The sequence below is a fragment of the Haliotis asinina genome, chromosome 3 (assembly GCF_037392515.1).
Source record: "Haliotis asinina isolate JCU_RB_2024 chromosome 3, JCU_Hal_asi_v2, whole genome shotgun sequence".
Classification (NCBI taxonomy): domain Eukaryota; kingdom Metazoa; phylum Mollusca; class Gastropoda; order Lepetellida; family Haliotidae; genus Haliotis; species Haliotis asinina.
In genome coordinates this window covers 9,175,646-9,199,720 of record NC_090282.1, presented here as the reverse complement: position 1 = coordinate 9,199,720, position 24,075 = coordinate 9,175,646, and the positions used below count along the sequence as shown (strand labels likewise).

Sequence of the window (24,075 nt, the reverse complement as noted above, 5' to 3'; positions counted from 1 at the left end):
GTCGGCATTTTTTCCATGTTAAGTGCTCAAACCACAACTTGTCGGAATATTGCTAAAAGCGGCGTAAAACCGAACTCATTCACTCACTGTTTTAATGCTTTGGTTTGACATCAACGTTGTGGGTTTAAGTATTCACATGAAGTATTTTTATGATTATTAACAGGCCACCACCACAGAGCCACGTTCTTTTAACAGTGGCGTTGAAAGCATAAACAAAGTAATCAACAAATATATAAAAGAGACTTCTGAACTGGTTATTCAAACACCGTGTACACATTTTTCTTCTTGTGATATAAAGTACATCCTGGAACTCGCAACCGGCAGAGAGAGGGTTGTGTTTAACGCTTCCATTTCTTAACTTGTGTGCCGAACTTCTCGCTGACCGTGACGAGAGCGCCATCGAGACATTCCTCTCGGAGTAGTTCCAGAAACGCCTCACCAACTTTCCTCGGGCTGTCAACAAATACGAACAAAGGTTCACATGCGATGCAATCTTCCAGCGGCACGTTTAACTCTCGTAGTTCTTTCAGACTAAATGTATCGTGAGGAGGATTCACGAGAAGCAGAGAGACAACTACCGTGATCAAATCCGTCAAACATACAGGACTGGTTGCACCATCATGTCCTGCTGAATACACAATGGAACTGCAAGAGCTGTCAAATGCAACGTGTATTACATTTGAGATTGCACTTCCCGAGTATAGCACGGCGGTAAAGTAACCAGTATGAATCCATGGTATACCCACTTTCAGATAATATACTAGCCACATAAGGAAACTGTGCATTCTCAAAACATGATCCTAGTTGCTAGGTACAATAACATTGTGAAAGGTACATATACAGTTTAATGGGGGGATCATGAGACCATAACAAGTCGGGAACATTTCAGCTGAAAAGTCATTCACAATGGCGTCACGAGTCCACAAGTGGGACAGGGGTCAAACGACAACGTCGTATGCTCAATAACGGGGATGTCCACCATCTGTATTGAGAACAGCAGTCCATTGATGGACGCATAGATTCAGTAAACAATGGTGGTTCTGGCTCAACCTATATAATCCATAATATAATAACCTTTCCTACCCTCATCCATCTTAATTTATAAACCTCATATAAGGACCAGTTTTCATCTTCCATGTAAAAGTTTACGATTAGTGATAAATGGCACTATGAGTGGTTCTAGATCACCCTATATAACTCATGATATATATAAGATCAATTTAAAATATTGACTTCAGCGTAACAGTTTAACGTGTATCTTCTATTATGTCGTTGTTTTTTGTAATAAATGTTTGTTGGGCTTGTTGTATCCCTAGTTTTATATATTTTTTTCTCGTCCTCCTTTATTGCAGAACTTTTTTGTTAATCTTTGACCTAATATCTTCTTTCATTTTATTGTATTTTTCTAGTTCACTTAGGATCAAACGAAACTCTTCGTCTGAGGCAGCCCTCAACAATGTGGAAGGGTTTTCATGTTTTATATTACCCGTTGTGCTAAGCTGATCGAGATGACCATACAGCTCGCGGTATGGAACTAGCTCTGGTAATTTCCTACCAGCGACGGTAACATTAGGCTTTATTTCTTCTGATGGTAGCCCTAGTATATTCGCCAATGGTCGGCCTAGTCTCCGTTTGTTTACACTGTTGTTAATCAACACCAGTGTTCCGTTTGAGTCATTTATTTTAAGTTCAGCCCCTAAGGGTTTAAAACTTTCATCGTTGAGAGAACATACGCTGTAGTATCCATCGGTTATTAAGTGTCTGTCTCCATTAATAAACATCTTATCATTATTTTTATTAATGTTTGTCCATCGTGGGTAGCAGGTTATATCACATAGTGCTATTTCTAGTTGCTCAGATGTGTTATCAATAGCGTGTGTAAGTTGAACTGCCTCACCGCTCTTTATATCCGGAAGAGTAATGTACATATTATTATATTTGTATATTATATAATAATAATATGTATAAACCCGACGTACGTTATCCAAAAAATGATAATATAAATGCCTCTGACTTCACACACATGAAAATTTTACTTGGTGTAGATGGTTCGTATTTTAAACCCCAGTTTGTAGATGTGTTTGGAAAGTATAAACTAATAGTTACTGATGAGAAATCTGTCCACGTATGGTTCAATAACCCGATGCAGGTTTGGCAGAACCAACTCAATTTCGCGATATGGTGCGCTACGACTGGGTGTGGTCTGACGTTGACAGACACTAGGCCTGATGCCTTGAGTAAATCAGTTTTCACGTTTCATGTATACTACCAGATTAGGTGCATCCTCAAAGAGATCAGCGCTCCACTTCCACAGGATAAGGCGTGGAATGTAACGAACAACCCGTATGATAGACGTGCTTACGAAAGGATTTGTAATGAATTCGGAATTGACCCTAAGACCGATTGGTGTTTACCAGGTATAAACCATGGTTTAGGAATTCCTAACAGCGATGGGCTGTCAGTAAAAACATTTAAAAAAGATTTACTAACAAACTTTATGAAACGAAAAATGATTAGTACAGAAAATGTTTTCCATGCCTTAGATGATATCGTTCCCAAACCTACCAAATATGGACCAAAACCTGTTAAAGATGCCATCGATAATTTAGTGAAACGAGGTATACCTAGACAGGACTTTGCTCTGTCAAGTAATAAATGGAGAGATGATTGTATGAATTTTAAAGGCGATGTTGCTTTCACTATTCAAAAAGTGGAGCAGCATGCCGGTTCGGAAGATGACTGGAAAATATTTATGCTGGATACATGGAAAGGATACACTCGCGCTGGTATTATCCGTTTAAACGATTCGATTAGAACATACGTGTGGGCTCTTCTCGGGGCACAATCACAGACGCGCTCCAGTATCATAGGTAATGGAACCACTTACGACGCGCAGAAACAATTCGTGGTTAATATTGAGGATGCGATAGTATCACCGGTAGATCTACCTAGTGCAATAAAACGACATCAAAACACTTTGCAATATGCCAGGTCAAAAGTCGACTACGTGTTCGGTGTGGGATTATACATGACTCCGAGTGATATGCGTCTGAGAATCAATAAAATAACGGGATACAACAATGAAATAATCATCGCCACGGCCGATCAAAAACTGGGTGCTAATACCTACATCAACGTCTCCCACGACTGACGTGCAACCATCAACGCATATTGGTGAAACGGGTATAGTGACATCACCGCCAGAGCCAAGGGTTAAACCAGAGGTATCCCCCACAGTAACCCCCACCGTGCAGGCGTTCAATCAGTAGCATGTAGACAGTAAAACAGCGTTAGTTGTCGGAGGTATCGTTATCGGCTTGTGTCTTATTTGGTTAAAAATTCCTTAGCTGTAACGTACACCAGACAACCCACGGCGACGATGAATGCCCACAGATTTTGACTTAGCAACGTGACGGTTTTACCCAGTGTGGTGAGCAACCACGATACAATACTACCTACTATACCGGGCAGAGCTTCTGCGCCTTACCAGCGAGTTTAGCCAGGGTTTCCCCGAGCGATTTGAGATGGGTTTTTTCATCCAGTCTTTGACGTCACCACCACTCGGTGTTGGGTGTAGGGTAGTCCCACTGGGGGAACCCCCACCAGTAACAGATACTACAATAGTTGATATAATGAAACTTAATGCTGTCGGAACGCTGACAATCGTGATACCTTGCTCACGGAACAAAAATTTAATCCTGTCGGCTAATGTTGTATCCTCGTTCAGTATTCTATCGATGGTTTCCGGGATACGGCTGATCTGAGTTCTAAGCTGTTCACGATTCGAGGAGGCAGATTCTAATCGGGTACGTCTCTCGTCTTCTTAATTACTAATTCGTTCCCTGATACGACGCTTCATATCATCGTCTTCCGTTTCCCTGAGTTTAACTTTTTCACTAGCTATGTGCTTGTCTAGTTCGTTCAGTTTCCCCTTGTTGTTCACGAGTTCTCCGCGTACGTGTTTCAAGGCTTCGTCTAGGCCGCATAGTTCCCTCATTGGAAATTCAAATCCCGGTAATGGTTTATCCCAATGTTTACTCAACAGTTTGTCAATACTGTCCGATGCTTCCTCCGATAAAATTGGTACCATGGCGACTGGCTAGAGTTGATAAGGCAAGTGGTTTTCTATTGCGTCTGTTAATGATATCAATCTCTGGGTTATCCTTAAGACGTAGAATGCCCCTATGATCTATTGTAAAATTCGAATAGTCTCAACCCTGGGACTCGGCGTAGTTTTTGTCGTTTTTAATCCATCGTAATAATCATCTACTGTTGTTTTTAATAGTTGGTTACTCAATAACTAACTAGTAAACGAAGTATCTTCATCGTAATCAACATCAGGAGGAGCAGTAGCTCTAAAATCATCCATTTCAAAATCGTCCATATTTTTGAAATTATATTATATTAATATAAATATATAATAATGTCATACGGTAGAAAGTTAAATCCTTTCCCAAGATTAAGAGAACCACTAGGTATCAAAGCCGTGCGTCAGTCGCTTACTATTACAAATAATCACAGCAAGATAGACCAGAGCCAATTACTTGTGGTTAGATTCCCAAACTTGGATGAGAACGATGTCATAGTACCAGGGACGGCACGATTAGCGTTTAATATCACGTTGATTTCAGAAAATAACAGACCTGAACTCGTGAATAATGTGGGTCGTGCTATAGTTAAGAAAACCACCATAAAAATTAGCGGTAACGAGGTGCTTAGAACCCTAACCCTAACCCTATATAGACGATAGCGATGTGTATTACTGTTACACAGACCTATGGAAAAGTAAGAGTGAACGCGATAATGGTGCGTATCAGGGACTCGGTAACAAAACATCGAATAGGTTACGTATCGGGTATGTTTTCACGGCAGAAGAGTTAGGTAAAATATCGGTTAGTGAACAAGCAATTTATGAAGCGTATGATAACAGATTTTGTATCCCACTAGACTTTGAGTTGTTAACTGGGCATGCACCGTTTTACCAATCCGCATTAGGTGACAGGTTGGAATACGAACTCACGTTCAATGATTACAGCAAAGTCGTGCGTTTACAAAACAATAATGATAGTAATTACGAGAGTAGTTATGAGATAAACAACATATCGTTAGAGTTCGATAAAGTGACCAGTCCGGATCTTGCCAGGCAGATTCGAAACCAGTACTCTGGAAAAATGACCATCCTCTACGATAGGACACTGAGACAAAGATAAGACTCGATAAGAGGGACACGGTATGGAATTTAAACATGAACGTTCCAGCTCGATCGATGAAAAGTATTATAATCGTACCCGTGGAGGAATACGAACCATTCAAAAGAGACAGCGAGAAACCCAGAGATCACCAAAGTAGAAGTGACTATAGAGGGAGTGCCTAATCAGTTATGTAGCCATGGAATGAGAGCATACCAGCAGTGGGGTGAAATAAAGAAGTTACCAAGGATAAAACGAAACTCAATAGTCGACAACGTGGCAAGTGACCTGGATCTATACTCCGTGAATATCGGTGATTCCTTATCCACAAAGTATGCGTTATGGTTGGATTTGAGATCGACGGATGATAACACTGTACACGGTAGCTGTCGTCGCATCGACAACGGAAGCAAGGGGATAACAATTCAAATAACGAAGAAGGCTCAACAATCTGGTAAATTAAAATTATGTAATTATGGACGAGCAACTTAATATAGACAATGTAAGATCCGTGCAAGCTGTCTACTGACCTGCGGTCGGCTGTTTGTAAAACTTCAGTTGGGGTATTCCCCACTATTAATTTACCATGTACTCCACACTGCGCCATAATATGTGGGCAGACTGGTTGTGGGAAGACCGTTTTGTACTGAATTTGTTGGAGGGGCACTATAAAAACATATTTGATAAAATAGTTATATTATGTCCTACTATAAACATGAACAAGACTTACAAAGATAGATCTTGGGTAATGACAGACACAGACGTGCATAAAGTCGACCCGGGTACACGTTTGCAAGAGTGTTTAAAAAAATTCACAACCAATTTAAGGAATACAGACGTTGTTCATACTGGATGACTGTAGCGCTGATAAAGAGATAACAAAAAAGAGAGACATGCTATCGTACCTAACATTTTCAGGCCGTCGTGCAAATCACAGCATCTGGGTGCTGACACAAACATTCAACTCAGTGTTGAAAGATTTGAGGGAGCAGACGCGATGGGTAGCATTATTTCACTGCATGGACAGGGATTCGTTCGAGGAGTGTTTGAGAGAGAATGATGTTATGAGTAAAACAGAACAGGATCGGGTGAAGAAACAGCTCGCTGAAACTAAACATGCCAAGCTCGTGTTGTAAACCGACCAACCAGTGGATTACCAAGTAATGACCTAGCAGTGACCTGCGGCCAGCTTTGGTTAGTAATGTTAGTAATTACCGAGCGGGCGGCCTTTGTTTTATTAAATTTTAGTAATGTTTTAGCAATTTTTAGTAATGTGTTAGTAATATTTAGTAACGTTTTAGTAAATTTTAGTAAATTCTAGTATACATGTCGGTTTTTTGAAGTTCTAGTCGGGTGTAACCTAACCTTTATCTCTTTGTATTTAGTGTATGTTGGTTATTATTTTTTAAAAATAAAAACTAGATTACTATATTATAAAATGGAGTGTGATGAATTACTAGAACAGATATTAGTTTCAGATGAACCAAAGGACAACAAACAACGAGACAGACTGGTAACACCAGTCATGGGTGGTAAGGGAAAACAATATTTAGGAGATAACATCACTGCTGATAAAATTCAGAAAATGCCAGATGAGGAAATCAATACATTATACGCTAGGTATGAGGCGCAACTCGGGGCTGAGATGACAAAAGTGATAGGTTCTACTATTACCCAGATTTTTCCGGCATAGCGTCGCACTTTTTACCAATACCACCAGAACGTCGACTCTATTTGTGGGAGGACTTTGAGAAGGACCCGTTTATCGATAATGCCTTGAGCTATATCAGTTGTGCTTTGTATCACAAATACGGTATGTATCTAGCCCCAATGACGGCAGCAGTCATCACGGCAAAGCATTGTAAATTTGATAAAAGAAAATATAATAACAACAATAATAATAATACCTCTTATTAATAACACCTCTTACTCATCTCCTCTACATGGATGACATCGAACTCCTTGCCAAGGGAGAGACCAATTTGAAACAACAGGTTCTCCTTGTCGAGGCCTTTTCTAGTGATATTGGCATGACAGGACTCTACAAATGTAATACTCTTCATTTGAAACGTGGCAAGGTAACCATCTCGTGGATGATCAGGCATACACCTATCTTGGAATGCAAGTTCGAGACAAGTTCCAGAATGCCCAGATTCAAGATAAACTTCGGGCCGAGTATAAATCTCGATTAAAGAAAATCTGGAGCTCTGAGCTAAAAGCTCGAAACAAAGTCAAAGCCACCAATACCTGTGCTGTGCCAGTCCTCTCCTATTCCTTTGGAGTAGTTGATTGGACAAAACAAGACATCCAGGATCTTGACCGCCTGAACAGAAGGATCATGTCTGATAACAGAGCACACCACCATCGTTCCTCTCTTAAACGTTTATACATGCCAATCAATTCTGGAGGTCGGGGTTTGATTAATGTGGAGGCTATTCATGACGGAATTTTATTGTGTACTTTTGCACTTGCTTATTTATCATCTGGTGATGCATGTGAAGACTCACGATGAAAGCAAGGAATTCCACAGCTATTTTAAGCGTGCTAAGGTTGCTGGACACAATCTGAAATGTGAAGTTGATTTTGCTCATGGTGATGTACTGCTGGACGGTACAACGATGGGAGTAAACCAGGTGAAGTCCTTTCCCAAATCACCCGTGAAGGTCCCGGGGTAAAATAGGCCTTCAGCAACCCATGCTTGCCATAAAAGGCGACTATGCTTGTCGTAAGAGGCGACTAACGGGATCGGGTGGTCAGGTTCGCTGACTTGGTTGACACGTGTCATTGGTTCCCAAAGCAATGCCCATGTTGTTGATCACTGGAGTGTCTAGTCCAGACTCGATTATTTACAGACCGCCGCCATATAGCTGGGATATTGCTGAGTGCAGCGTAAAACTAAACTCACTCACTCACTCCTTTACGAAATCTCCTTTGTGGAGAAGCTGTCTGAGAAGCCATTGCATCGTGTGTACATGCAGTGCGTGGAACAGAACAGCAATCCAACTGACTCCTTCGCCTGGATGAAGTCGGCTGGTCTCAAATGTGAAACTGAGGGCTTCCTTTTTGCTGCTCAAGACCAGTCACTTCCCACACGCAATCGCCAGAATGTGATTCTTAATCAAAATGTGAACATGAAATGTCGTCTTTGCAATGGATTTACGGACAGTCGACTGCAAGTCCCATTATCGACCCTCATATTATGTTCAAATTATATATTTTCCTTAATATAGATTATGTCTGAGGGAAGAACATTCGTTAACGATGCATACCATGCATTAGTGGTTTCCAGTTTAACCGTAGAATACGCTCGGTTGACTAAAATGATTATAAAACAACCGACTATAAAACTCGACTTCGATCTGCATGATATCTTTATGCTTACTATGAATATTGGTATGGCGATGGCCACTAGGGACGTTTGGTAAAGCAAGGTATTATAGCTGAAAATATTTTAAAGTATTAAATATAATATGGCTTCAGTAGCAATGATAGCTGGTGGGGCTCTTGTGAATGCACTAGCATTTTCTGGGTGCAATTTTCTATTTTCACAATTTGGAGGGTCAAACGCGGCTGAGGTAGAAGCGGAACGAAAACGACATGATATAGTCGTAGAAAAACTACAGGCCGCACAGGCTGAATATGCTATGAGGCGAATGAAGAGACTAGATTTTATCAATTCTCAACTCCAGCTCGAAAATCATTCTGTTAGAACTTTTAAGGATGTCGATCAAGTTATGAAAGAATACTACGTGTTAAGGGGTCAACAACTAGAACCATTAGGTAAAGAACCAACGATTTCTCAGTATTACACTCCTTCAGAGGGGCAGAAAGATCGTGAGTTGGTAGTCGCGGTACTGGGGATAGCAATAACAGTGTTAATCGTTAAACAAATAGACTAATTACACAAAATATTATGCGTAAAAAATGAGGACATATATTCTTTTCATTCCTGTGGGATGATTTGTAATTCCTCTGCGCGGCCCATTTTGCGAGAAGTACAGGTTAGGTTCACCATCTTTAACTTCCACTCTATCGATATTATACATTTACATAGACCACATAGGATCTGTAGCACGTTTACGGGTGTCTCCCTCGTATTCACCTGGTTGCTATAAATATCTAACAATTGCGTGATCTGGAATTTTTTTTATTCTTTTTTTATGGGGTGCTCCTGCCTCTGATACAACGGATTTCATACTCCGAGGGCCATGTCAGCGGACTGCATTTGTGTATGCGTTCGAACCCGCGGGCTACTTGAGTTGCATCCTTCGCGGTCAAGGGTTCGGCTTCCTTATATCAGCTGGCTACATCTTCAGCTGTCAGGGCGTACTTGTAGGTTTTACCTCTGACCGTGTCATGTGGAAGAAAGAACAAGTCAGCCTGGTGAACTTGATTAGGTATATGAAAACCGAATTTTCTCCGGGGTATATATCTCGGTGCTGGTAAGTAAACTTGACATATGGCTTGTTTCTGTAACCAGGCTTTTGCATTTTCTTCCGAAACACATGCGGCTTTAGATAATTTTTTAATAGCGTCTGCTCCTTTCCAATATCCTCGTGGGTTGTAGTAAATTTTCTCCATTATATATATGTTATTTAAACATTTAGTGGGGGAGACCCCCAGAGATCAAGGAGTGTCCGTAAGCGTAGGTATTAATACCATTGGAGGCTATCCATCGTTTTGTTTCCATTGGTGATAGAGACGTCTTATTTAAAGTCAACCAGTGCATCTTATGCCCATCACTACGAAGTGTATTCATTTGGTGTTTAAACGTTTTCTTCTCAAATAGAGCCTGTTTGTATATGGTATGCTTAATATGTCGTTTTACCACATCCTTTTTCACACCTTTAGCCTTCCTTATTTCAGCATCGTCTGCTTTCTTGATAGAATCTAGGTCTCAATCAGACGTATTCAGCGATTGGTGTGCCTGCACATTCCTCCTTCATCTTACCTAAGACCTTTTTGTTGACTTGGCTGTACATAGGATGGTCTCTCGGGTAGTCACTGGTATCATACAGGTTTATATTGGTATTCATATCCTCATCTACATCCTCTGTTTGAATCTCCATCAAAAGTGAATCCGTATCCGTATCACATCTATCTCCATACTGCTTCTTTAACTCGTTGTAGTAGAAGTCATACATCAGATGTTTGGATAAGTCTAAAATACTCATCCCAACATAAACAGGGCGATTAAGTTTTATGTGGCTCTTTTTCATATGTATAGCTGCCAAGTCATCATCGAAAATAGTACTTTCCTGAGCTTGTCTTCCTCGCTTGACCGGACTAGCTTGACATTAACTCGTTTTCTTAAATTCTCCATCGTTTTTTTCCGAATACAGAGGTGTTCATGAGTTTGTACAGGTTTCTCTCAAAGTCGTTAGTAGCTATCCTTCTCAAATCTGTGTTCATTCTAATATAGGGTTCCACCCAAGGGCTCTGATTAAACTTCAGTATTCTATGTGCTTTAGTAAGCTTCATACCCAGAGATAAATACAGTTGTAAATTACTGTAGTGAACGATATACTTTGGGTTTTTTTTCATCCAATTAGGTACAAGGTTTTCTACATTTGCTAGTGGTCCATTCATCACGTTATGTTGATACTCAGACATCCAGTCTTGGTTAACTCTCCACCTTTCAGGAGCTAGGGGGTAGCTGTTGTGAGATCTATGTAATTCCTCCGGGTATTGTAAGTCAACTTAAAAAATATAACCAGTGGGGGAATACGCATACCATCTCCATGGGGTAAAGCCCCACACCATTCAGATCCACCAGTAAGTAGATATTGACTCATAGCCCAGCCATACAGGTTGTTAGCATCGAGGTATAGTAGGTGGTTTGAAGGTTTATTAGGGTTGTATCCTGTTACATACTTGTTATTAGCCTTAGCATAACGTTTTAATACCATGGAAATACCACCACGTAATCCTTTCTCAGTAAACAGATGCATGTCGTAATCAGTAAGTAATTCTAATTCAATACCGGTTTTCTTCAGTAAAGCATCCCACGATAGTCCAGGACTTGAATAATACCATGCTGGATCCAACTCATATTGTTTCAAACACATTTTTCTAAATATCTCAAAAACATCAGCTAACAATAGCACATCTATTTTCAAATATAAATCATGGTAATCACCCATATTCTTACAGTTTAGTTTTTCCCATACGATTTTAGCGTGTTCATAATCATCTTGTGAAACAGACACATCAGAAAGCTTACTGTAGAATCGATCAATTGGAGGTCATTGTGTTTCCATAAACTTAGACCAGTCATCCATATATTCATACGGGTAGATTCCCTTACGTAACAGCAAAACATCTAGTTCTCTTCTGTGTACCGATTACTTATAGCCAAGTCGTTTGGGTTATTTGCGTTGACCAAACTGCCTAGAGAAGAAAATAGAAACTGAATACTATCTATGAACCTCAACCTGTTTAGTGAAAAGGATATATATCTTTCCATATTGTTTGGGATACATGATATGGTACCTTTGACCTTTGAAATAGCTTGCATGATCAAGTGTGAATCATACCCACGTAAATTGTGAAATACGACTGGAATGTGAATAAGTTTCGGATTTATCCTTAGAGCTGCACCTCTGTATTTACCTGTAATATGACAGTGATCTCTAACTGAATCGCCATTCAGAGGTTTACAACAAACATGACAATGTGTGCTTTTATTGTGGGTTTTCCTATCTTCTTGCATCATACACATTGGAATTTTGTTGTATAATTTTTTCGTAATTTTTTTCTCTTCTTGTTGTAAACATTTCGGAAATTCTTCAGCTGCACCTGGTCCTCTATAAATAACGGGAGGGTTAGTTTGACCATCGCAATGTACAACCACATATCCAAACGCACATGCTTTGTAATCCTGTACTTTTTGAGTGAAACTTTTATCAGGGGATTGTGCTACTGTATTAATTGGTTTAATGATAGATTCGAAGTCAGCATAAATATTATCTGGTACTGGCATTTTATTTTTGTGGTTAGTAAATTCTTAAATATTATTATTTTCTTTTGGCATATCTATTCGTACGGCTTTCTCCCCTACATCTAGGAAATCATCCCTAGATCATCAAGTAGATCTGACCTAGAAAACCTGTGAAGGCACCTTTCACAAAAGTGTTTCTTTCCTCCGTGTTTTGATTGATTATACAACAGTCAGCTAAAATTCTTTATCCATGTATAGTGATATCTTTCACCTTGTTGTGTCATAAATATGTTAATTATTTTATGATCATCCTTATACATTAAAGGACTTATCCTGTGTACTGCTACGTTTTTACCTTCGTGTTTGAATACGTTTATAGCTAAGTCTGGATTTTGTTTTTCTACTTTTGGGACCTGAGAGATAGGGATGGGTTCATCTATACCATCTTCTGGGTAACTAGAACGTCTGTCAGAATTTATTTTAGCTGGAAATTTAGCTGATCTTATCGCTATCCTGATACAATTGTCACCAGGGTTCTTAACCTTAACCATAGCATGTTTTTTCTTAAAATACTCAGGCAATGGTAAGGACTTTCCACTTCTCAACAGTACATAGTTTCCCATGTCCAGGTAAACCATGCTAATTTTATCAACAACCCAACCAGACCCCCTGTTAGTGTAACTTTCTAGTGTTTCTGGTATTTTCTCAAATGATCTGTCAATAGAAGAGTTGATAGTGTCAGGTTGCATTGTAACTTCTTGATTACCTCTGAAGTAAACATTGGTGTATTCAGCTGCTTCATTTGCCTGTTGTTTTTCAAGTGTCATCTTTAATGTGAGTTGAAACTTAATGCTTCTCAAATCTTTCATTTTTTGGTTTACTTTATCAGGTACCAATTGTTTTATATCTTCAACGTCTATGTTTCATTGAATTTCCATCTTCCAACCTCTCAAATATTTTCCTACAGCATGCTCAGTGGACGTGAATTGTAATTCTAAAGGTTTTTGCTCCTGCAGTAATTCAATGAGCTCAGATTTCCTCATATGAGAATAACACCGCATTCCTCATTCACGAGCTTGTTTTTTGAGCTCTTTCATAGTAAGTGTCTTTTGATACTTCAAACCTAACAAATCTAATAACTCATGTTTCCTCGTGCGAGAATAACCACGAAAACCACGTTCAGGTGCTTGTTTTCTTAATTCATTCACTGTAAACACGTTGCATGCACAGCGAGTACAATATGTGTGAAACAATTCTCTGAATGGTTGATTGTGTAGTCTCATGCTATAAGTTCGAAGGTCTCAGCGCCCACAGTTCACCTGTGTATTGTTCGTTACCTATAAATTCACATTTAGTCTTTTATGTTTTTAATTAGTATACCATGACAACACACGTAGACAATTTTGTTACCGCTTGTGAAAAAGCAATTGAAAATCATACTTTATCTGACTTATTAACGTTTGATTGGGATAGAGCAATAACAAGGAATGACACAAGTTACGTAAAAATTTATTTCGAAAATAAACTACTCAGACTTGGGTTCAAAAATGAAATTCAAGCGAACAGAATTTTACCTAAAAATGACAGACTTTATGGTTTGACTATCTCAATAACAAAAGCACACAAAATTCCAGATTCAGATGAAAAACCACGTGAGTCTTCATTATTTAAAGCTATTTCATACATTTCTAGGGCAGTCAGAAAAGAACTCACAAAACAGGTGATAGATAAAACTTTAGATTTTCCACACAAAGAAAAAGATACTGTTTTACCACAAAATGGAATAAAAATTTATAATGGTCAACTTTTCACACAAATTCAAACAACTGTTACAAATGGCACCCCTTTAGATAATCCTACTTTAAGAATTAAAATACATGAATTACCTAATTCATCTCAAATTGCTGATTGGGTAAAATTATACGATAAAAGTAAACCAATTATTATAAATCGTAAAATAACTGGTTATTATCCATTAAGGGAAAATGATAAAGACCCTGATCAGAATAATATTCATAGACTTCTTGTTAAAGGGTCAAAATATTCAGGGGTGGTTGATGTTAGTTCTTTATGTATTAATAGTACTGGTACTTCACTTGGTGTTAAGTTACAAACTGCGATTGTAGAAAAGGGTGAAGAAAAACATAAAGATAGTTTAGATGAATTATTAAATGATGAAAAAGAAGAGAAGGGCACTGATAATGAATATTTAAATTGATCTTATATATATTATGAGTTATATAGTGTGATCCAGAACCACTCATAGTGCCTTTTTATCACTAATCGTAAACTTTTACATGGAAGATGAAAAGTGGTCCCGTTATGGGGTTTATAAATCAAGATGGGTGAGGGAAGGATAGCTTATTATATTATGGATTATATAGGTTGAGCCAGAACCACCATTGTTTATACTACTGATCCCAGGCAAGGAAGGCTTGTGGGATGTTACGCCAGATTCACTCAAGTTCTGTTACAAGGCCAATGACGTTATATGGCGGATGAGGAAAACGGCATAGACGTCGATCCATCTCGTCCCAAACATGCTCCATCAGGGAGAGATCTGGTGAATTTGCGGGCGAGGGCAGTAAGTCAACGTTGTGATGTTGCAAGAAATTCATAGCTACCCTTGCCGTACGAGGGCGAACATTGTCCAGTTGGAATGTTAACCCAGGGCCATGACGTTGCAGAGAAAGAATTGCCACAGGTCGAGGAATCTGATCACTGTAGTTCACTCGAGTTAAGTTGCCCTGAACAATCACCAAAGGAGTTCTTTGGCTGAATCATCATGGAACCACCACCAAAGCGATTCCTCTCCAAGACACCAGCCTGTACAAAAAGTTCTCCCACTCGTCTATAGGCACGTTGACGCCCCTCACTATGGGAAATAGTGGACCTGGACTCATCTGCAAAAACAACATTTCTCCACCTAAACAAGGATCTGCGGACGTGTCAGGATAGGTCGTATGGCGGGACGTCGTGGTCTGATCCCGTGAAGACGTAAACGTTGTCAAACTGTGTTGGGGTGAATATGGCGAAATCCTGGGATGGTCCAGATAGTCATCACTGCCGTCTGAAACCTTTGGCAAAGATGGATCAGCCTTATCCATATGTCCTGTCTTGGCATTGGTACACGTGGACGTCCAGAACATGGCCGATCGATGACGTCATTTGTGTTCTGGTAGCGTCTCACCACTGCAGAAATGGTGTTCGGTGGCAGTGGAAATGTACAGCCACTTGACGTTAGATTTGGCATACTATTCGTTTCAATAGCCGTTTAAGTTTTTAAACGATCACAAGGGCAGGGGTTGAGCTTTCCAAAGTGGCAGTCTTGTGTGGCATTCATTTGTTCTGTTGCTCTTTCCAGGAATGCTCGTGCAACATATTGCACATCTCAAGGACGAAACCACTGACGTCACGGAACGTGACATGTGCATGCATGTTGGATTTCATGTCACTAATCACTGATTTTAAATCCTTATATTATGTGTCTATTAGATTTTAAAGTTTTGTATGCACAGTTTATTAATGTGCCTATTATATAACATCAGGTCTTATCTTCCCTCTCACACAAATGTCGTTTTATGATTGGCACTCTTCTATTATTGTCAAAGTACCATGCTTACAAGCGAGAAACATTTTCTATGTACCCCGCTGGGAACTCATTTGGTACCTCCTGGAAGTAATTTTTTATCTCGAATAACATTGAATCACGTGTGATGTAGGGAAATTGCCGATGACTTGCGAATACAAATCAATGGAAGGGAATCAACTCTAAATCTATTTTTCTTGACTTCAAAATCTAGCAATGGTCACAAAGAGGAATTGTACCCATGCTTCAAGCAATTCAAAATTTGCCTTTCTAAGGTGTTCGGTAAGATAATATGTTGTTCACTGGTCCCTCGGGGCCCATGGGATGATGTTCTATCGATGTTTAACATCGAAGGTACATCAACCCCTCGTGACCATTGAACAGCGTATAATGTATGCTTTGGCCCAATGACATTAAAGCATCGATTGATAGATAAGACACATACATTTGGAGGAATATATGCAACATGTCAATGTGGATAATTAGCGGAATCAGTGAAGCGTTGTATTAACAAGCACATGATCACTGACAATACTGATATAAACTCAAAGTCTCTGTATTTCTGGTGAAACGTTTACTCACTTCATTACACCAAATACGTCAACAAGGGCCTGCATTTCCTGTTTTGGGAAGGGAAAGCGTGGGTCAAGGTCACTTTGAGGCAAGATGGCGGTATCTGCGAAGGCGGGACATACACAAGCGAACCTTAGGTTAGCATGTTTGTAGTGCGGGTTCTTCTGCCAACAGAAAAATGATATTCCAAGACGTATCACCATCTTGAAAGCATATGTCATATGGATGACAGAAAACTAGCTAATATACTCACAGCGCAACTCTGAGTGAATGAGATTACAGCGTGTTTGGAAGCCCCATATACTGGCAGATGGTAGGTGGCCTCCATCCCTGTAAGTAGCAAGCAAGTAAGAGAGCTTCAGATATTACTTGTGTTCCTGCGTATCACGAATGATTAAGAAATACAGACAATATATATTCTTAATACTAGTACCTGCCAGGGAAGCCAAGTTGACTACAAGTCCGCCTTTACCTGCTGCACTCATGACGTCTACGGCCAGGAGGGTACCACGGATAACAGACTTCTGGAAAAGGAAAATCCATTGATTATATTGCAAGGATAGTGTTAGCGTTGGCATAAACCGATTTATCAAACGTGAAATAAAAATCTAATAAACGTAAAATGAGGTCACATAGCATGTCTTACTTTTACAAAACTACACCCATCGATGCGAACTCTGTTCAAAATGCAATTAAAAAGAAAGCTTAAATAGAATAAACATTATTCTCTGTTTCTCTTTAGCCACCATCACACATTGATGCGCACTAACAAAGTATGAACATCTGCTCGCATGTATCTCTATATGCTTTGTATACCTGATTTGAGAACATTTTTTCACCTATTTCCTCTTCACCTTTTTCCTCTCTTTCTTTCTAGCTTTGTTCCTTTGTTTTTTGTTGTTTTGTTTTGCTTTATTTATTTATTTATTTATTTATTTATTTATTTATTTATTTATTTATTTATTTATTTATTTATTTATTTATTCGAAAACAGGAACACTTCAACAATATTATCATGTATACTGGTATGCATGGTGTATATGCAGTGTGTGTATGCAGTGTATTTGTGATGTATTGTGAGGTATTTACAGGTACAATGTATCTGTGATGTAAATACATTGGAACCTACATGTATTTCGCACACCGGTTACGATCTGTTGGGTAATAGGAATAAGAGCTATCCCTCGTCTGAGTAGCCATGAGTATATACTGTCACAGATCAACTTAATCATTTAGAACTTGCACTGGTGCAACCTTAAACAAAGGTGAGAAAATGAGCATACCGGGTTTAGCAATATTCCAGCAGTTTCACGACGGGGCACACCAGAAATTGGCTTCACACAATGTACTGATTTGGGGAATCCAAATCGGTTCTTAAGTGTGAGGAGCTTACGTTTTAACCACTAGGCTACCCCACCGCCCCCTGAAACTAGAAAATGCACCCTCGTGTTCATACTATTTTACGCTCAGTGCGTGTTCATTGTGTATTGTATAGAGACGCCCCTATACAACAATTGTGGAAGAAACCTGGCGTGGAACAGCGGGTCGGATTCAAATAATTGAATGACTGTTCATAAATGAAATTTCATGTGGAAAGATAAAATGACCTTATCAGATCGAGAATAATTTTGTTGTAATGATGTTCTAAATCATTAATGCCAAACATTATGTATGATTTTATTTAGAGCAGCAGATGTTTGTCGTTGTGTTTTGTTGTTTTTTGTCTGGTATAAGAAGGTTATTACATATTGTTGCGCCAGGTGCAGCTAGGTTTCATTACCGTAAATTGAGCCTTGTACAGCCCTATTGAGGTTATCAATAAACAGTTTATTAAATGGACGATGTACTCAGAACCAACAAACTCGCAACCCTCTGGGTTGAACAGCAGACACGAAATAAAAGAATGAAACAAATATTAAAAAATACAAAATAATATTAAAAATGTTAAAAAGTAGTCATCTGAGGAAAGCCTTCGTGTGGAGACCAGGGGAAAGTCTGGAACCACTCTGAAGATCAACTGCGGAGAACATCAACATATGTAGTGGCTAGTTCGTCTTTACATGCTTCGTTTATCCGTTACATGTGTTGACGCGAACAGTTACAACGTGAATAGCTCCACCTGGGTTAGCGGGTTTTCAGTGACATGACTCCCTACCAGATTGATGTCTATCATCCTTGACCAGTTCTTCTCGTCAGCTATACCAGCGTTATTCACCACGATGTCCAGTCCGCCATATTGCCCTCTCACAGCATCGAACACGCCTGCAAGAGATAGTGGCATATTTTGTTACTCTGTCTTTATTTATTCGTTGCATTACGCCCCAGAACATACTAGCTATATGGGAAGTACCGAGAATCAGCCATGATACCATAATGTGCCTGTTTAATATCTAATACCGCAATAAACACCACTCGATATGCATGACCGATGACTGCTGAAGACCTCGATCGACAAACTAGTGATTGATATCGTGAGCATGGAGTCAGGGTGCGATGATATGTCATCTAACCACTCGAACAATTTGGTGCATCGTACAGTCACGTGTTTGCTCATGTATGGTCTAGCCCGGGTCCAAACCCCTGTATCCGGATAACATGTGTGAGGACACACATGCTTTTGAAAGTTCCCTGTATGGACACGAATGAAACTTGAAACAAGGCGTTCATATCTGAAATTTGAGTTCTTCCAAAGGTCGTCAGCATGATGGTCACACGTATGCTAAATATACTATCGACGAAGGTGTTTACGTCAAATCGATCGTGTAGATCACGTAGTTTATTACGTGCATGACGCTTTGGGGCATTCTGTTGATATACGGTTGCCCATGGTATTGCCCACCATTTCACCACGCGAGTTTCCTTAAGCAGGACCACTTTTGCGGGCTAGTGGAGTGTACAATTACTCTTCGAGTACATCCCAAAGCTGCTCTATGGTAACGTACAGCGCCAGTCCAATGTTCATATGCCTTCCGTCGGTCGTAATGGGTGATTGATTTTCCATTGTTCAACGTTTCTATCGTTGTTCCTAGCAAACGAGAATACGCGAAGACGCGTCACCACATCAGTGGTTAGTCAAGTGTCCATCAACAATACACAAATCAGTTAGCCTGTTTTGTGAGATACCATGACACACCACGAAAGCTGCCAAACCCAGAACCATAAAAAGTTGTGGGTCCTGATCAATATATGTAGGCCCTATATTCTAAGATGGAAACAATACTCTTATCATTTTCTGCCATCTTTAAATCAGAAATCATGTAAACATGGTGCAATCTTTGGTTGCTGTTTGCGTCGTACCCTTCAAAGGACACCACTCTTTCACGCGGTGTGCAGAGAGTGGAATTTTAACGGTAGGTGTAGAAACTGCTAGTTTGGTACACAGTTCTCTCTTGATAAGAAGAGCAGATTTGAATCTGCGAAATGTAGTTAATGAAACGAGGACACGTTGTTTTTGTCTTTTAGCTGCCGTTCCCATAATTCTCCAGTTTTCTGATCAGTAAGACACTATCTCGGTGGCATTGCAGTTGTGCTCTTAGTTAACCTGCAGCACTTATTGTGATCAGTCAGAGACGCACACGCTTCTTCTCTTACGTGCATGATTCGCTGGTCATGCTTGAGGGAGGTAGGATACCCTAGTGGTTAAAGCGTTCGCTCCTCACGCCGAATACATGGGTTCAATTTCTCACATGGGTATATTGTGTGAAGCCCTATTCTTGTGTTCCCGTCGTGATATTGCTTATATATTGTTTAAAGCTGCGTAAAAAACATACTAATTCACTCACTCATGCGTGAAATTTTATTCCGAAGGGAATATTCCGTTCAAACGTAGCTACATTGTGATTATTCGCCTCTTATACTCATTGTCGTAACTCTCCACCCACATACAGTCTACATCGGTCAGCAGCAAATGTAGCATCATAAAGCGCTTTCAAATCACTGAGGTTGGACGTCCTAGTGTCACAGAACTGGGATAGGAACTTGATGAACCTATATCAAAGGGATGGGGTCGATAATGACACACACACATATGAGTATCAAGACCACATTAATCAGATTCACGTCCTGTTGGTGTCTGTTCTGAATATTCAGAAATTCGCAACAAACACCACGTCTTGTGTCATCATACATTGACAGCGTGGGTCGTTCCTTACAATGCGCCGATCTTTAGGATAAGAATGCTTGTCTTTCATGGAGGAATCAAGCTATGTCCATATTGAGCAAAAAAGCATGCAGTGCACACACACACGTGTGTATGTGTAACACTATTAATTGTCTCTTTATCTCTGACATCAATGTATCTCCACGTGGTTCGGCTTAAAGGGCTGCAATCAAGGCTGCCTAGTTTTTAACTTGTTATGTATGTGGGAAGTGGCACAAGATACATTATCTGGTGCCAATGTGTCGTTACTTCATTTCTAAATTGGTTAGCTGTTCATGTCATAGGTGAGACTTTTATAGTAAGGCACTGTGTTACAGGGAGACCTGCAGGGGCTCTCCACCGGATGATCTACCTTTCAAATCAGCTTCTTCCAGCACGTCGCACTTCATGAAGAACACCCTGTCATGGCCATGTTGTTGCTGTAATCTGGCTACAGTCACTTCTCCGACGTCTACGTTGATATCGCATACGCACACCTGTCAATGTAATTAACCAAACAGAATGTATTCAAATATCAGGCTTTAGGCCAATAATGCATACATTTACCTGAAAATGATTTACCATTAAATAAGTCCTCGTTCCTCACTTTCCACATTTGCTTTCCTGGTGTAAAATGAAAAGATAGATTGTAATCCTGTGAACTAAAACATGCAATGACAGTGCGTTATGTGATACTTTGTAAAACAGACATGGTTTGAAGATGGTGTTTGTACAATGACTTTACATCATCAAGGGATACTAATCAAAGTGTCCATGAATGAGTTGACAGGCATGGTGAGGTGTTTCATCTGACGGGGGACCTCAACGGCTTCCTCCGAGCTACAGAATCGTCACCCTGTGGTATCGATCGTTTGGGTTTGATTCGTGACTGTTTGAGTGATTTGGGCGAGGTTCACGGTGCAGTCAACAGTATTACAGTTATATGAATGTGGTATGTAAATTTAGAGTCACGTGAATCAGTGTTATTCTAAGTAAAGTCAAGAACTATTTGCCCTATACAAAACATTAGATGTATGTGTCAGTTACTGTTCTGTGAGGTGTAGATACACGAATCAGCGTAAACGCTTGAGATTTGCCCGTTGACCTGTATATGCAGGGGTGGATTTAGCTTTTTGAGAAAGGAGACAGGATGCACAATATTGAGAAAAAGGGTGGTGGGGTGCAGACTTCATTTTCACCCGATTTTCAATGGTAATTTAGCTAGAGGACCCTCTGGATCCGCCTATGCCATATGTATAACACCACAGACACTTACCTTTGCACCGTGGGCTAGAAGTGACTCAGCAATAGCTTTCCCCAGTCCCTGGGCAGCGCCTGTTATTAGAACTACTCTACCCTCGCACAACATCTCTGCCAACTGCTTTGGTGAGTGCTGGTGGATCAGTGTCTAGTGTCGTATCCTGTCCCTACACAGGTGACACACCGCCAGGTTCATATGTATTGTATTCATTTCAGACCATTGGGAGTTGATTACTAAAGAAACGCAGGCGGTATGTATATTAACATGCTTGCGGGGCGTGGTGATGCAGTTTCGGTAATCATCAATAAACATACCACCAACTGTTCACTTCACATGGATTCTTTACCCATTTCATGGGGAGCGAAAATGAAATTACAGTGCAATAATATCACTTGCTGAGTGAAACCACTAGAAATGTAATTGCCGAAAAACAACTATTGGACAATATTGATGACGTAAAATGACGTAAAAACTATTCCCCTCTTCTTATGGCTGACCCTTGACAAAGAATTCATAGTCCATTCTACATGCTCATTTTAAACAAGACGTCCTAGAAAGGCAGAGCCCTTACAAACAGGCTTGACGATCGCCATGTAGGAATCAACAAGAAGAGATAAATCACTCGGTTTAGAGGGGTCTCTTGCTTTCCTGCAATAAAGCAATTACTCCTGACACAAATCTTGACTAGTCTGAAGTTATGAAACTAAGACGTCTGAAACACTCAAGACTACTCGGGTTCACGATCCGTGCTCACCCACCAGTACATTGATAGCATGTCAACTGAAGCTAGTCGCTAACTAAAGCTGAACTGAAGCGCATGTCACGACATCTTGAAAACGGCCATTTAGGTCAGTGACCGACTAGGCTGGTAGCCAGCAGAGCGTACAGGTTTAGCCAGCAAGTAGAATGGACAGGCCTTTGTAAACATGGGTGTTTTGTGAAGTGGGACGGATTGGTTTAATAAGTCACGCGGACACATCCGTCTAGTTTGAATACCAAGAACCAACTTCGTCTGAAAACAATACAAGGAATCGGCGTTGACAAATTTTATCTGTTTCACTCCATCAGGAAATGTTTTGGATACTTTGAGAGCAAGTAAATCTTCTTGCGAGCATATACAGCATGAAGTCTTTTGGGCAGGAGGTGAGGATTTTACCTCACTGATGACGTCAGCGTCATAGACTGGTGCAGTATTCTGTGTTCATTGTCAGTCCATGTCAGATCATATTACCAGGAGTGTGGAAGTGCCATTCTACTCCTCGTTGTACATAAAAAATAAAGGCCGCATGATTCTGACAAAGCTCGAGTCAAGGAAGCTTTATATTAAATATCAGTTATCAAAATTCTTGATTAAATCTAGTTGTCTGTTATGTTGAAATCATCACCTGTGTCACTATAAATTTATTTCAATGAATAGGCAACTTATATACCCCAGTGGCTTCTATCAACATTAAAATGGGGACCTTAATGGCCATGGAGATTACGATTGTTATGTTGAGAGACTTGGCGTGCATTTTCCGAAATGCAACCATATAATAATAAAGGTGCCACGTTATTAAAATTATGCTCTTATTAAACTTAACAATCTGATACAAAGTCTCCACTACTTATACGTAATTTACTGCCTGTAAAATTATTTGCTGTTTGGATCACTGATTACTACGAATTGCAACATATACTTCACATCAAAAGTTTAGCTTCACTCAAAACATTTACTATATGTTGTGTTGTGTTTATACACATGGTTACATATAACATTGACTTCTCCCCTAACTTGCGGGAATCAAAAGCATTCCTTATTCAGATGAATTGGACGAGGATCATACATCAAATTTCTGAAAAGCATGTGGAAATATCGTGCATGTGAACAGCTGCGTTTGGTGCAAAGTTTTGTCAGGAATTCGCCAAGTTTCACTGACACAAATTTATTTTTACAAAACATCAGTTGACGTGTGAACAGTAACTTTAAACAGTCGGGAATATTTTGCAAAATAAAATCTAGATCCGTTGTCTGACGGAAGTGGCTATAGTTACACCAGTGAGTCTAACGGATCGGAGACCTTGTGTACAATAAACATTTTTGGCTGACCCTTGACAAATATATCGCTGACAGTCGGTTGGTGAAATCCCTACAGGGTGAATTAAACTGATGTAGCTAGACGATAGCTCCAATAAACAAGTGAATTAGTTTAAATGGGTACGGGCTGCAGTCAACGTTAGCATGACACCCAAGAAAATGAAAGGTGTGGACTTTTTACATCACAGAAACCGATGCGTTACCCATACAGGTCGCCAGTGCGACAACGTGACAGTCGTGTGACAACAATGAAGAGGGTTGTGAAGTGTGACCTGTTTCACACCCTCTCATACCCATCGTGACACAGC

At 39.9% G+C, this 24,075-nt stretch overlaps 1 protein-coding gene across 1 annotated transcript; it reads right to left on the bottom strand.

Annotated features, from left to right (window-relative positions):
• Window positions 1-334: 334 nt before the first annotated feature.
• Window positions 335-21,798, bottom strand: LOC137277423 (15-hydroxyprostaglandin dehydrogenase [NAD(+)]-like). The gene is made up of 7 exons (XM_067809143.1): window positions 21,706-21,798; window positions 20,803-20,926; window positions 18,447-18,553; window positions 16,725-16,815; window positions 16,545-16,621; window positions 16,301-16,455; window positions 335-453 (listed from the first exon to the last, which is right to left on the bottom strand). Exons 1-7 carry the CDS (start codon window positions 21,796-21,798, stop codon window positions 339-341), a joined length of 762 nt encoding a protein of 253 aa, XP_067665244.1. The 3' UTR covers window positions 335-338.
• Window positions 21,799-24,075: the final 2,277 nt, after the last annotated feature.